The sequence below is a fragment of the Fusarium phalaenopsidis genome (assembly GCF_050370095.1).
Source record: "Fusarium phalaenopsidis strain FUZ10S chromosome Unknown contig_32282, whole genome shotgun sequence".
In the NCBI taxonomy this organism is placed as follows: domain Eukaryota; kingdom Fungi; phylum Ascomycota; class Sordariomycetes; order Hypocreales; family Nectriaceae; genus Fusarium; species Fusarium phalaenopsidis.
In genome coordinates, this window is record NW_028145415.1 from 171,768 (window position 1) to 186,795 (window position 15,028).

At 49.4% G+C, this 15,028-nt stretch overlaps 4 protein-coding genes across 4 annotated transcripts; all 4 read right to left on the reverse strand.

Moving 5' to 3' along the window:
- Positions 1 to 3,529: 3,529 nt before the first annotated feature.
- LRP88_01809 (gamma-glutamylcyclotransferase family protein) lies at positions 3,530 to 4,519 on the reverse strand (the record flags this gene model as incomplete). The annotated part of the gene is made up of 1 exon (XM_083238482.1): positions 3,530 to 4,519. One exon carries the CDS (start codon positions 4,517 to 4,519, stop codon positions 3,530 to 3,532), a length of 990 nt encoding a protein of 329 aa, XP_083105590.1.
- An 832-nt stretch (positions 4,520 to 5,351) lies between these two features.
- LRP88_01810 (opsin family protein) lies at positions 5,352 to 6,472 on the reverse strand (the record flags this gene model as incomplete). The annotated part of the gene is made up of 4 exons (XM_083238483.1): positions 5,352 to 5,785; positions 5,860 to 6,020; positions 6,071 to 6,374; positions 6,424 to 6,472. 4 exons carry the CDS (start codon positions 6,470 to 6,472, stop codon positions 5,352 to 5,354), a joined length of 948 nt encoding a protein of 315 aa, XP_083105591.1.
- Positions 6,473 to 7,438: 966 nt separating this feature from the next.
- Positions 7,439 to 9,257, reverse strand: LRP88_01811 (phytoene desaturase family protein; the record flags this gene model as incomplete). The annotated part of the gene is made up of 5 exons (XM_083238484.1): positions 7,439 to 7,455; positions 7,689 to 8,394; positions 8,447 to 8,980; positions 9,031 to 9,152; positions 9,215 to 9,257. 5 exons carry the CDS (start codon positions 9,255 to 9,257, stop codon positions 7,439 to 7,441), a joined length of 1,422 nt encoding a protein of 473 aa, XP_083105592.1.
- Positions 9,258 to 14,292: 5,035 nt separating this feature from the next.
- Positions 14,293 to 14,853, reverse strand: LRP88_01812 (RmlC-like cupin domain-containing protein; the record flags this gene model as incomplete). The annotated part of the gene is made up of 1 exon (XM_083238485.1): positions 14,293 to 14,853. One exon carries the CDS (start codon positions 14,851 to 14,853, stop codon positions 14,293 to 14,295), a length of 561 nt encoding a protein of 186 aa, XP_083105593.1.
- Between the last annotated feature and the right edge of the window lie 175 nt (positions 14,854 to 15,028).

Genomic DNA, 15,028 nt, shown 5'->3' on the forward strand with positions numbered 1-15,028 from the left:
CACTTGATGTATTCTAGGACGACGCTTGGGCACAATTTTGAACACAAGGACTATCCCTTGTGATTGTTGATGTGTTCTGTCTTTTGCTGTAAACCGTGTGAGAAAGCGTTTATAATTCTGAGCCCCTTGCTCATTGCAGGTCTTGTAGCCGTGTCCTATTCCTATTACTACACCCTACCAGCCGTGTCCAGATTCGCCTCCGTATCTACTATGAAAACAGAGGGAACAGCCGGAGCCTCTTCCAAATCGCCCGATAACACGCTCGCTTGCTGTGTACTGGTGGTAGAAAGTGGCTCAGAAGACTCCAGAATAGAGCGACTCTCGGAAGTCGTAGACAGTGCCTGGGTGGATAAAGGGGATTTTGCTGGTGATGAGTGTCTAGCTATTGTTGCCATGCTAATTCTACGGGAAATAGCTTGGCTTCCCGCTGGGCTAAGAAGAGATCTTGGCGTTCCGGTTCTAGACAAGCCAAACTGACGCCTCGCTTGTCGATCTCTGGATCTCATCTCCCGCTCAGCCTGTCTTTGAGCGTCGGTTGCGTCCTCGTTTTGTCGAGCCTTGTGATGTATCTCACGGAGTTGATCTGTCTATTGTATTAGCACCGAAAAAAAAATTGTTTAGTAGTGCACGGTTGTAACTTGCCATCACTCAGTTCAGAGTATCTCAGTGCCAGAACTGGATCGTTGAAAGACTTCTTCCATCCCTCTTCGATGAATTCTGAGCCTAGAACTACATCAAAGGGGACTTGATCATGGACTAGAAACTCATGCCGATGAGTATATGATGCGTTGACAGAGTACCACGTGAGGGTGATGGTTCCTTGGGGGACAATGAGTTCTTCACCGCCGCTGAAGCCCAGCCATGCCCCATCACTCTTGGCCTTTTCCTGTTTGTCTTCCAGACCAGCTCTTTTCAGGATCCGTGTTGAGATCCAGTTCAAATCGCAACCACTGTCCAGTTTGACTCTGAATGGGGCAGACGAAGGAGCTTGAGGGTCGTCTGGCACAATGACGAAAGGGAAAAGGAACGGGCGATCAGTGCCCAAGGTGCTCAACTCCCGGAGGCGCGCTGAAACTTGTTCGAGCCCCTGACCTACGCGAGATTGGTACGTCGCTAAGGCCGGAGCTGCGACGGTCATGGCTGCGTCCAACCTTTCAGCGGAATGCTGAGCGTCATCTCGAATGCCTGGTTCTAAAGACCCTTGGGTCTCCTCCTGCATTGAGCTAGTTGCGTTCTCATTGCATGGCATACCCGTTGGAATGGTATCTGGATGGCAACGGCTGATGAGGTGCTTGACCATATCGGCGGTTTCAGCCAGATAAAAATGACTCTTGCCAATCATTGCATCTTGTAACTTAAACCCGTCTACAATCATTCGATGGAGGTCGATAAGTTTCCACCTACATTATTAGGTACTGAACAAAAATGAAAATACACAGCGAGCTTGAACTAACTCGTTCATCTCCTCGGATAGGAGCTTAGACCATGTCTCCAGGTGGTTTAGTGTCTCAGCAATGTTTTGATCAAGAAGGAAGGCGCGTATAGGATTCTTGTTGGCTTTGTGAATATGCTGTTCAAGTTGAGGTATTAGACGAGCGCACTGTGAGAAGCAAAGCTCCATGGTTTCCTAGTGGCGCTTGCGAAACAGTTCATTTTCGAGCGCCTGAGGCAGGACATCCGCGCCTCGAGAAATGATCTTCTGAATCAACCATAAGCGATCGAGCAGCCCATGATCAACAGAAGATAGTCGTAATCTTGTTAAAGCCCTGAGAATTAGTTGTGTCTGGGCCACAAGAGCGACCACACTAACAGTAATAGAGAGCGGATCGGCCATGGCGGTATCGTGTGGTCGCTGGGCCTTGGAATGAATTCAGGGATTGGAAAAGGGAAAACAGCTGAAATCACATCAGATCCGAGTCCCAACCAATATAAACATTTGATGCCTCAGCCTCATTCGGGGTGCGACTTAAATATTTGTCCGCTGCATGAAGCCCTGTCGGGAGAAATCAGGCTGACGGGGGCATGGCATCAGGCTGTGCAGCATGACTGCCTGAACAACGTCAAGTGAGACGAGAGGAACTCTCGACAAGAGTGACTACCGGTGTGATGGACCCAAGCCAGCCTCAAAATGCAGAAGGCAGCCAGCAAGACTACCTAGGCAAGTCAGGGTACCCAAAACTGGCTAGGTTGATGGGCGATTCTCCAGAAACCGCCATATTCCGTCGATTCAGGCAGAACTACATTCAATGGAAGACGAACTGAAAGAAGTGATCCAGGAGGAGCAACAGTCGGATGGCCCAGACAGGAAGGATTATTCAAGAAACTTCTTTCTGCTTAAGCACTGTGCTGAGCAGGGGAAAGACTTTGAACAATATGCGTTACTACAACAGATTGGGGAGAAACTCAGCGAGTACAGTATGTAGAACCCTCCTGCGGAGATATGTCAATCGATCCTAAACGATCTAGACACTGCAACCTCAGCCGCCGGAGCCGTAGAAGGCCTCGCAACTCCGGAGAAACGTCCTTTGGAGTTCCTACGTCTTTGGCTTAAGGGCGCCGGAGGCGGGGAACATTTTCCTTTGGGAACTGAAAGCACAATCTGGGAGTCGGAATCACGGGCAGAGTATGTGAGCCTTGTCCCAACGGCTAGCAACGACAGAATATCATCGTTGGTTCGAGGAACTCTGCTGGATATCTATCACTTCTTTGCCGAATCTTGGAAGAAGGCGAAGAAAAAGCTCAAGAAGGTGGGATTTCCCATTCCATATGTCCGACTTGGAACTAACTTAGATCCTAGACTGAGCCGTCTTTCACGGCGGCTGAACCACATATACGCGAGTATAACGACGACAAGCTCCAGGCCGTGAGCGATGGTATTACAGCTGCCTTAGCCTCTCTTCTCCCGACTTTGATGATTCTGGTCCTGTACTTTGTCAAGCGGATGTTGGTTAGAATTGGGCTGGTTATTGTGTTCACCACCGTCTTCTCTGTTGTGATGTCATTTTACCCTGGTGCAAAGAAGGGTGAGGTTTTTGCAGCTGTGGCAGCTTTTGCTGCCGTTGAAGTGGTCTTTATCGGTACTACTGGATAGCCGCACATCATTTGAAGCACTAGACAATTGGGAATGCCGATGAGGGATAGTCCAACTGGAATGAAACCTTAGTTCTTCATCCTCGACCCGGGCTGCAAAGGTCATCATCTGTAGTATCAATGTTGTGATGTCGAATACCGAACTCGTAGCCTTGGACACTTAGACGTTGGATATGAAAGTCGGTAGTTTACATGTACCTTGCATGAAAGTAGTAAAAGAAGTATTATGATTGAAGAGACGCTGTTGAGAGCTCATTCTAATTAGCTACCCAGTATCGAGAACCAAAACCCACCACCCAGATAAGACTCCCTGATATCATCCTTGAAGCCCAAAAGAAAACCCAAACCCTAATGAAATCTTCGGCCGTCATAGCCAAAGGAAGTATTATTCTACTTCAAAACCAGTCCAGCTATCTAAACTTTGGAACTCCACCTGGCACTAGAGGAGAGTCATGGAACACCATCCAGCGGTAGCCAAGACGCAGGCACCGACTATAACAGCGTCGAACCGACCTTCTCTTTGACCATCCTGAGTTTCCTTTGTCTGCCCGGAAGACTTGTCGGCTGCGTTGCTGGTGGTAGCGTCGTTACTGGCGGCAGTGATGGGCGATTCGTCTGCCTTTCCTTGCTCCTTCTTATCCTCTTGCTTCTCCTCCTGCTGCTTTTCCTCTTGATTCTCCTCCTGGACCTGGTCCGGTATAGCTGGTTCCTCGTCGGCGGGTTTTAGGTGAGGGACGATGTGTTTGTCGAGAAACGACTGAGAGACTCCAAGGGTACTAGCATTGGAGACAGCGTTTTTCATGCGTGCGATGTATTCTTCTCGAATCGTACCATCAGTTGCGTAGTTTTCGCTGACGTAGACCAAAGCTTTGACGTCTAGAGGGCGATATGCCCTCTGTTGTCGTTGGCTGGGAGGGCCATTCGACGGAGGACTATGTTGATGGGGAGATCCCTCTGGATCCGAGTCCGAGTTTGCGCCCGCTGATTGCGATGTTTGTCCGGGCGCTTGGTCTGATGAGTTTGACGTTTCTTCAAGCACATGGGCTAAGCGCGCGGATGTGAACGACGAGTATTGTCTGTGGCGCTGGAGGACAATTTCCAACATGTGCTTTTGGTACAACTTCCTAGCCACACCTTCTGAGCGATCCAGTGCCCTCACATCCCGGGCATTGACAAGGTACACAAGGCCCTCGACTGAAGAGTCATCCGCAGGGACCACATTGGCCACCCCACGCTCGTTGATCTGCCACCTATAGCCCGGGAGTGTCCCTGTGCCGATGAAGACGCTTGAAGGACACCGCTTGGCCATCTGGGCAACATGGAGATTGCTCCCGTAGGCAAAGTATAGGACATCGGGTTTCCGTGTCCGGGGTAATGTTGACGGCTGCATAGTCTGCGCATGTGAGTGATTGTTTTCTTTGACGATCATTGGAAGCTGACCTGTGAAAGAGATGATTGATTGGTGTAGGGAGAATGAGTAGAAGGACCCCTAGTCGATGCAGCTGAATCCTGTGAACTGCCCAGAAGATGAAGGATCGATGGTACGTTATTGAGTGTATCTGCGCGAAGAAGAAACCTGAACAAGAAAACGTGCATATGGGTCTATCAAGTTAGGCTGGATCGACGGGCCAGGTTGGGTTTATGTTTGGATTTAGCGAATCGGACCCTTGCCATCGTGTCACGAGACGTTGCCCCAGTTGCCAAATGACACGTCTGCCGCTGACTTGGCTGTGAACCAGTGATGTGACTCACAGGGGCTCATTACCTCAAATCTATTGACTTGCAGCGAATGACATGCAGTTTTGTCTAAATGAGGCGACTGAAGAAACGTCACTAAAATTTCTTAACCATCGACTTCTAGCATTGGTCAATGAGGTTGCACAAAGTGGATACGATTTGGGCAATGCTTGGATTGATATAATTTTTGAATTGACACCCAAACAGCGAGGCTTGCTGACGTGGTTGACCATGCCAACATTATGAAAGGAGGCGAGATGAGTGTGGAGGTTTGAGCATAACAACGCACAATTGACAGCAAACTCAATTGATGATTATGGCGGTAAGGGGAAGAGAATTTATCGGAATAGTGCCGTCGTTGATTACAGAAAATATTAGAGTGAGGGTACAATTGGAACTTAGCATGTTGTCCCTTGGCCGTTGACCAGACCGCAATTCATCCCCCTTCGCCCCAAGACGCGTATAGTGTTCTAAATAAAACGAGAACGTTGACCCGAGGAGCGAGTCTTACTGAACCAGGAAGTTCATGCTGCGGTAGTATCGGTGACGGGAACGTCAGCAGGGTTCTGAGTGCCATTTGCCCCTGCTCCGGCAGCCGGCTCATTGACACTCCTTTTCTGTGCACCCGGACCCTCGGGATAAACTGGGCCTTCGGTAACGTCTCTAATTCTGAGTCCGAGACGGGCGGGGTCGATATTCCGGTGACCCCAGAGCAGAATGGCACCGAAAACTGGCTTCGCGAGAAGATCCAAGATTCCGTAAAAGACGGCTTCGGAATCTGGCGCGATGATGTTGCCACCCTCGCAAACGCCCCAGGCGATTGGGTAACAGATCCACACGATGAGCGTGATGGTACCGCAAGCGAGAAAGACACGACCGACATCGCTTCCAATGCGATTGGCATGGATGCGAGCTTCCCATGCAAGCTGGTACACGATGTAGGCGAGTGCAGCACAGCCTGTGTTGGAGAGTCAATAATGCTCCTTCAATACGCTCATGGTAGCCTTAGAATTCGATCAAGGGATGACGAACCGAAAGCGAAGTAGCCCCATTTGTACGAGCTCTTGACAAGGGCACCCACAAGTCCAGTGACGATCATGACCCAGTCAACAAGGATAACCCACAGCACAGTAGGCCATGGCATACCGGCCGTAAGAAGCAGGTCCATGAGAAGAAGAGGGGTGGTGATGAACCTATTTAGTGATCAGTATTGTAGTTGTATCAATGTCCATTGGGCGCTTACCAGTCGATATATCGCACATAGAAGATTTCACGATAGACGCCAGCCACCCTATGATCGGTACGTCGGAACTGAACGGCGATGGGGGTCCAACCCAGATTCGAGGCCATCGAGAAGTAAGAAATGGCGGCAATCATGGTGATGCCACCCGTGATGTAGTGAAATATTCGATCAGTCCGGGGCTTGGTCCAGGCAGTCCCAATGAAAGCGATGGTAGCAACTGTCATCACGGCACAGACAGCCCAGTACCAATCTGAGCCACGAGTAGTCAGGTTGATATCACTGCTTTGGCCATTGACGGTGTCAGCTGCAAAAATTGTTAGCAGGTGTGAAAGTAGGCGATCTAATGAGCTTACGGTTGACGTTGAGCACATCGTTTCGGCGTGGAAAGATTTGAGAGGTCATGATGAAGATAGGTATTGTTAGCTGGTATTGGCTGCAAGCTGGTATAATTCAACAACCAAAATTGAGATATCGACATCAGCGACCGACAAGATGGATGTGCTCTTGGCATATAAAGGGGCATGTTGAATCCGCGCTTCAACCGCTCAAGGGTCTAAAGAAGGATGACTTCATTTTCCCGGTAATTCCGGGACACTCGGCATCTTGCGTGAAGATGGAAATAACGGTTGCACAGAAACGTTGCCAATCGACTCGTCATAGTATTGGGAAGGTTTGACATCTTCGAAAGACGGCCGAGATGGGATGGAATCAATGACGTTAATGACCGGAGACTGCCACCTCACCGTTTCAGTCTCTCTACACCGATGGGCCTGGCTGCTAGGCACGCCTGGGCTCTAACGTTAGAAATTCATTTCAATTTAGCTGGCAACTCCATTTCTCATGATATGGAGTGCGCCGCTCATCGTTAATGACAAGGCTGTCCGTCTTGGTGGGAACTGCGATGTTGACTTTGCGGGGTTGATACTCGCTCGGGGCGGGTTAAAATTGCAGTGCAATTGAGGCCTTGCAGTACCCCATTGGGTTGATTATGCAGGTCCTTGTGCTGCCTAACATTCTGTTGGCATCAATGACGTCGCCAAGAGCAGTCATCGGGCACAGCATCAAAGAATACAGAACCGTCCGGCACGTGTCCAAAGCCTGCCCATGAACTTCGGTGTCCAGTATAAGATATGGTAGGATCGGAATGATTGGACTCGTTGATGTCTTATGGGTATCAATGGATGGATTTCGAGCGGCGACTCTTTTGCTAGAACGGCCATTTCTACTGCTTCGATATTGGTTTATTCTTGAGGAACAGCATATATACTCTGTAAAATAGGACCCTTCCCAATCATCTATTGAAAGATGTTGAGATAATAAACTACCAAAAGTCCGACAATGAAAGCGATGAGATATTTCCCTCGCAAGTTAAGGAGAGATTGACCCTGTAACCTGTCCAGCTCGCCTGTTCTGCTCTCAGACCGCATTGCATCCCAGGGTATCTCACTGTCCGAAAATCCCGTGTCTTTCAGTATCTGTTCCGCGACGATTTTGCTCCCAGCAATACAAATTGGAACTCCAGTGCCTGGATGTGTACTTGCCCCGACAAAGTAGAGATTTTTGAACTGTGCGTGTTGAGTCCCGGGTCTGAAGGAAAGGACATTGAAGAAGGAGTGACTTAATCCCAGGATCGCACCCTTGTCTAGGTTGAACTTGTCTTTCCAGTTGTATGGGGTGTTGATGACTTCGTGCTTGATGAGCGGGGACAGGTCCACGCCAATTCGGGCGTGAATGGTAGCGATTACCGTTTCGCGAGCAAGTGATACCATGGAGTCCCAATCCTGATCCGAGTTGACGGTATCCTCCGGGCTATTGGCTGCCTTGTTTGTGCCCCTATGTGTTCCTGACTTGTCCGACAGCAGGTGACCCACGGGAACTAACACGACGATGGAGTCTTTACCTTCTGGGGCGGCCGATGGATCCACCCGCGAAGGAACGTTGACATAGAAGGACGGCTCCGCCGGGATGAGATATTGCTTGAAGATACTGTCAAAGGACTCTCGGTAGTCGTCCGCAAGAAAGATGTTGTGAGCCTGAAGTTTCGGAATAACCTTCGAAATCGACCAGTAAAATGAGATGCTGCTGCAGGATGCCTCGCGCTTGGATAGAGAGCGTGCGTAGGAGGTTTCCGGTAGAAGGTTGTTGTATGTATAGACAAGGTCCGCGTTTGAGACTACGATATCTGCCGGGAGGAGGGTTCCGTCTTGAAGGATAACTCCGTTGGTTTTCTGCGTGGCTTTGTCGATGGAAATAGATTGTGCTGAAGTGGACAGGCGGTATTCCGCACCTAGTCGCTGGCCAACGTGGACAAGGGATTCTACAACCTGTACAACTAGTCAATATGTTGAAGTGGGGAGAGAGTCTACTTGCACTCACTCTATGAAACCCGCCTTTTGGGTACAAAATTCCCTCTGCCAACTCAGTGTACTGCAACAAGCTATACGTTGCCGGTGCATCAAACGGACTCATACCCATGTACATAGTCCCGAATGTGAAGACCCTTCTTAGCCTTTCAGTCCAGAAATACTTGCTTGCTCGAGTCCAGATGCTCTGGAACGGATGAAGAGCCAAAAGATTCAGCAGCATCTCCGGCCTTGCCATGTTGAGAAAGGATAAAAAGTTCATTCGAAGCACATAGGCGGCGCTGATCTCGTAATGTCGATGTGATTCTTGTAGAAACGAGAGATAGCGTTCGAAGCCATCTTTGCCTTCAATGGCCTCGATCGACTTCTTCATCTTTGTTAGATCGGTAGATAGCTCAAAGGAAGAGCCATCGCCAAACCAAATGTTGTAGTTTGGCTCACACTTGAGCAACTCGATCCCTTCAGCTGAGAGTGAAGTTCCCAGATCACGGAAGACCTCATGGAAGAACTGGGGGAGGAGCAGTAGCGATGGGCCTTGGTCAAAGCGCTTTGTCTGTTAACAAACCAGATGATAGCAAGTGTCGAGAGCCAACTCACATAGCCATCGTGGTTGATCCGAGAACACCTTCCGCCGGTAAAGTCGTTTTTTTCCAGGACTGTAACTTTGAACCCGGCCTTTGCTAGTCGTGCAGCTGTGGCAACTCCTCCAACACCGGCACCTAGGCGAGCCCGCTAGTCAGTAGTGACATCGTAACTCGCAAAGGGGCCTAGGGACGCATACCAATTACGATCACGGACTTTCCTTTAGACTTTGGTTCTTCCATTTTGACGATCAAGAGTGTAAATGCCTCAACGGATATCGGAATAAGTATCGATACTTCTTTGTGTAACCGCCAAGGGAGTCAATGACGTCCTCCATTTGCCTTCCTCGACCCACCACCCCTGTCATGTCTCACCAAACCCCCCCTCAACATCTGTCTGTATCACATAAGCCTTGATAACGCGGGTTGTCCATTTTCAGCCCTGAAGCTCTTGGCTCAAGTGATAAGAGATACGACGAGTGACGGCCGCTATCTGACCAGCCCTTGCTGGCCTATCGCAGACTCCAAGAAAGATTCTACTGGCTCAACGCTGACCATGCAGCCTTGATCCTCCTCCACAAGGGAACAGTTGCTTTCCCGGCCCGAATGGAATAACCCGGTTCTCTCAATACCCGCCCAATCTCCATGTAGCTTTCCACGGCAACCCGGATCGGCCCTCTCACTTCGGGGGGAAGTTCATCAATAGCCCCTCGAGCAAGTTCATATTTCGCAAAGGCACGATCAAGAAGCCTTTGACGCAGACTTTCGACGGAAGATCCGGATGGAGTTTGAACAACATGTTCAATCTCTAAGCCCGATTCGCGCAACCACGTGCTCGGAATGTAGACTCGGCCTATGCCGGCGTCCACTGCGATGTCCCGTGCCATGTTGACATACTGGAGAGCAATTCCCATCTGCACGCCTCCATTCACGATGCGAATACGTGACTCTTCCGATATATCTGGATAATAGTGCCAAAGTATGAGGCAATTGCAAAGTTCTGCAACTGTTCCCGCCACACGGCTCGCATACAAGTCCAGATCTTCGATAGTTACTATTGGAAAGCTCGTAGAGAATAGCAAGTCGGTCTCAAACCCTTTCAAGAGATCGTGGAGCGGCTGGCTTGGAAGATAATCCGTCGGTAACTGTAATAATGCTTGCTGAATCGGTTCCGGGAATTGTTCTCTGACATAGTCGTCAAGTTCAGATGCTGATGATTTTTGACCAAACGCAAGCTGCAAAAATTGCTCTAGTCTCTCGATCCACAACTTTGCTTCGTCAACGGATGCGACTTCGTCGACCAGATCATCGGCGGCCCTGCAAAATGCATATAGACGGACGAGATCCATTCGAAGCTTTCCCTCGAAGGCTCCACTGGCGAGATAGAAACTCCGACTTTTCTTCCTTAGAAGAGTAGTTGCGTTGACAAGCCCAGCAATACGCTCTTTGTGGTACTTGGCTTTGGGTAAGAGAAGTGATTGTATGAGGAGAGGCGGACTTGGAAGACCAGTGTAGTCTCTGAATCTCTCGGGAAATGTGTCCAGAATGGCCAGGGCATTGTCGAATGCCACCTGTCCGAATACAATCATGGTGTTTGTCAACAAAAAGAAAACTGCTTCTCTAGTGAGAATTAGGACCAGAATGCTTGTTAAGAGTTAGGGCACTTACTCGATATCCAGCCCCCTCCACAGCTCAATGCCATGCTTGGTTCCAGAGGATATACTCCATGTCCCGCGACGTAGAGCAAACGTATCGACCATCCAAAGATAGAGTGTCGGCACCAGAATAGGGATCACGGTGCTGGTCAAGGGTAGGTGGGCCAAGAAGTCAGACGCAAGACTCCTGGCAGGAGTTAGTAATACAGAGGGGGTTGAAAGATCTGTTGACGAACCATAGTAAGAGAAGGAAAGGGCAGGCCCATATTAAGATGAGGCCTAGGTAGGTGCCTTCTCCTCCATTGTGAACGGCCGCTATGCCGTATAGAATTGCAATAACGAGTATGACCTGACCGATGGTTCTATGGGAACTACGTCCTCTACCTAGGTAGATAGGATGAAACGTAGTTTTAGTTAGAATGAGGTAGAGTAGAGAAGTATTGAAGGTTTGGATGAAGAAGAAGAAAACTTCTTCCGCTGGAATGTCTTGGAGAGTTGGGCCGACAATGGCACCAGGAGGATATGTCCAGATCTTATGCCGGATAAGATATGAATCCCACGGGCTGTCAAGTTATTAGAGCAATATTCCAATCATTCAATCGACATACATGGTTGAAATCACTGCTCCCTGGTACACGTGTTACGATGAGACTTTGCGTCAACTAGTAGAGAGGGCAACCTACCGCTATCAAAAACCCAATCTTGTACATGCCCATTCGCGATAGTAGCGGCCTGTAAACGAGACCAAGACAAATCCCAACGGGAATTGTGTACTTGACATGCCTGATGAGGGATCAGCGGACAACCCTAGTGGCAAGGGAATGGGGGTCCTTACACCAACGCATAGTCCCACACCATTTTGGAAAGAAACGGCCGTTGCAGCCACAGCTGGAAAACTTTGTAAACAACGTAAAGAAATGAGGTAATTTGAAGATTATTGAGAAGCTAAGGATTGTGAAGAAACAAACTTTACGCTGGAAGCCGTTTGCCGGTGGCTGTGCCGCTTCTCCCGATGTCGGCAGTCGTTGACGTCAGCACTTCGGGATTTGTGAGACATTGCGAGACATTGTGCTGGTCATTAACCGCCAAGCTTGCACCATTTTCGATAATGGGAGGGTTGGGTATTGATTGAGCCGGATGATGATTAGTGGTGCTTGCGTTCACTCGCGGTGAAATGGTGCGGAAACCATCGCGGCCTTGAGCGGGATATCCGGATGATGAGTCTTGATGGAGTGATCATTGTGTTAGCTGAAACCATTCACTGGAGGGAGATAGGAAGAGATGACAATGAAAACAATCCCTCTACTGATCGTACCGGGCTAGAATTGTGTGATTGTTTGTTACTACCCCTCTGATCCTATGTCAAGTTGTCCTTGCTATGCTTCCTTCAAATAAAAGACAACATACTCAACGGCACCCGTAAGTATGATCAGTCTATCATGGTAAACAAACGCTAACTCTGGGCAGCTATCTTTCTGGAAACTTTGCACCTGTGCAACAAACAACCCCATTAACGCCATGCGTTTACACGGGGAATATTCCCCCAGAGTTGCAAGGGGGCCAGTATGTTCGCAATGGTGGCAACCCAGTGGGCCATGAAGACCTTGGCAGAGATGCACATTGGTTTGATGGTGATGGGATGCTATCTGGTGTCGCTTTCAGGAGAATATCTACTGATGACGGTCGTATCCTACCTGAGTTCGTCAACCAGTTCATCTTGACCGACCTTTACCTGTCCAAGAAGACAACAGCGGTCTCATCACCAATCATGCCAAGCATAACGATCCTCATCAACCCCCTCTCAACCCTGTTTCAGATTATACTATCTGTGTTACGGACTGTATTCTTGGTCTTGCTTTCGCACCTCCCTGGGTCGCAGCATGCGATAAAACGCATCAGTGTTGCGAATACGTCTATACTCTATCACGATGGCAGAGCCCTAGCTACTTGCGAAAGTGGTCCGCCAATGCGCATCCAACTTCCATCCTTGGACACTGTGGGTTGGTTTAATGGTGTCCAAGCCGAAGGCGAGCCAGAAGACTCTAAGTCCCAGTTAGAAGCCAAGCAGTTCGGAGGCAACGGTGCCTTGAGCTTTTTGAAGGAATGGACGACCGGACATCCAAAGGTGGATAACGGGACGGGCGAAATGCTACTCTATCACAACACATTTCTCCCTCCTTTTGTTCACTACTCGGTGATTCCAAGTAACCTCTCGGAAAACAACAACACTCGGAAACTCAAACTCATCAATGAGCCGGTGGCCGGAGTATCTGGAGCGAGGATGATGCACGACTTTGGGGCTTCACATACGCAAACCATCGTTATGGACCTACCACTATCACTAGATCCTCTAAACTTACTGAGGAATAGGGAAGTGGTATCCTACGACCCATCAAAACCCTCTCGGTTCGGCGTCTTTCCTCGCCATAAGCCACATGATGTACGATGGTTCACCAGCCCGGCCTGCTGTATCTTCCATACGGCTAATGCGTGGGATACAACCGCGGAAGGAAAAGTTGTGTCTGTTAACCTCTTAGCGTGTCGGATGACTTCGGCCACCCTCATCTACAGCGCTGGTAATATTGCCCCTCCAAATGTCTCGAGCAACACCAAGCATATCGAGCTCGAGAAGACTCCCTTGACTAGGAAAACCCGTTACAGATCACCGAGGAAAACAACGTGTCATTATGAGAAAGGTCCAGTTCTCGAGCCATCCGCCTCAACACCGCATGCCCCTAATTACTCCTCAGCCTGCGCATTCGAAGACAACGACCAATGCCGCCTGTATTACTACGAGTTTGACCTATCCACAACAGAAAAGAATCAAGTTTCCCATGAGTGGGCCCTGTCGGCAATACCCTTCGAATTTCCCTCTGTTCGTCCAGACTGCGAAATGCAACAAGCTCGCTACGTATACGGTTGCACTACATCATCATCCTGCTTTGGTGTCGCCCTTGGAAAAGCCGTCAAGATTGATGTTATAGCCAAGGTTGACACCAGGACACTCATTCAGAAAGGAAAGGACATGCATATCGCGTCTATCACAGGGTGTGTAGATGAGCGAACAGTCAACGAAATACTCGACGAGGACAACAAGGATGATCCTATACAATGCTTTCGTCTTTCCAGAAATCACTTTGCCCAAGAGCCACGGTTCATTCCTAGGTCACCATCGAATGAGGAAGACGCTGGATATCTCCTCTTCTATGTTTTCGATGAGTCTCAGTTGACCATGTCTGGCGAATGCCCTCAATCAGCCGTGTCCGAGCTCTGGATCTTGGATGCAAAGAGCATGCGGGATGTCGTTGCAAAAATTACGCTCCCACAACGCGTGCCTTACGGGTTGCATGGAACCTGGTTCTCTCATTCGGATATCGAGAAACAGAGGGATGCCAAGACATTTCGAAGCTTGGAACAACTTCAAACAAGGACGCATGAATGGGTATTCGGCCGAAAACTGTGGTGGTGTTCCTGGGCTCGATGGAGGGACATGTTAGAAAAAGCGGTTGGATAACAGATGATTCTCAGAAGCTTGAACTCAAGGCACATTTACAAGTACTGCGCTATATGCTGTCGAAAACAAGTGCAATTCATTGGGTGGAGTTCTTTGATTACAATTTCTTCTATCTCACAAACTGGTCCGCAAAGCTCGCCCCAAGTCCAACAGCTTCATAATGCTTCCTCGCTTTATCCAACTTGCTGAACACATCCTCCACTCCCACAGGGTTGCCATCAGGGTCCACATAGATGTAAGCGCCCGTAACATGGAATAAGGTCACCATCTCCTTCACATCTTCCGGCACTTCAAGCGTATGGATATCTCCGGGAGGCTCGTACGCGTAGCCACCCTCCGTAGCCCACCAAGGATGCTCGAGATAATGCCAGCGTCCCTTGAGAACGGTGGCGTGTACCGCACCCGCGTGGCGGTGGCGGGATAGAATGCCGGATCGTCTCACACGAAGGATGTTGACAAAGTAACCGCCCGAGACACTAAATAGAAGTGGCCGGAACCAGACGTCTGGGGCTTGAGGAACCCAAAGACGTTCGTCGCATTCAATGTCGAAAATGCCCGGGACAACGAGATCGTCAGGTACAGCGGGTAGACGTGGCCCGCGATAAGGGATGGCAGCCTGATCAGCACGCTCTTTGAGCTCTTCCGGCTTGGAGGTGTTTTCGTTTGCCATGGTGAATTGGGGTTGTGGTTGAGAAGAAGTGTCCGGGCTTAGGTGGTAGGCGGTAGGCGTGTTGCAGTTCTGTCATAGTAGCAGTTCCAATGAGGCCAGCTCGTGGTTTATAAAATAGAATTTGAGCAAATTCTTGCCATCATTCGTCACCTTCCTTCGAAGGCACTTTTTCGTA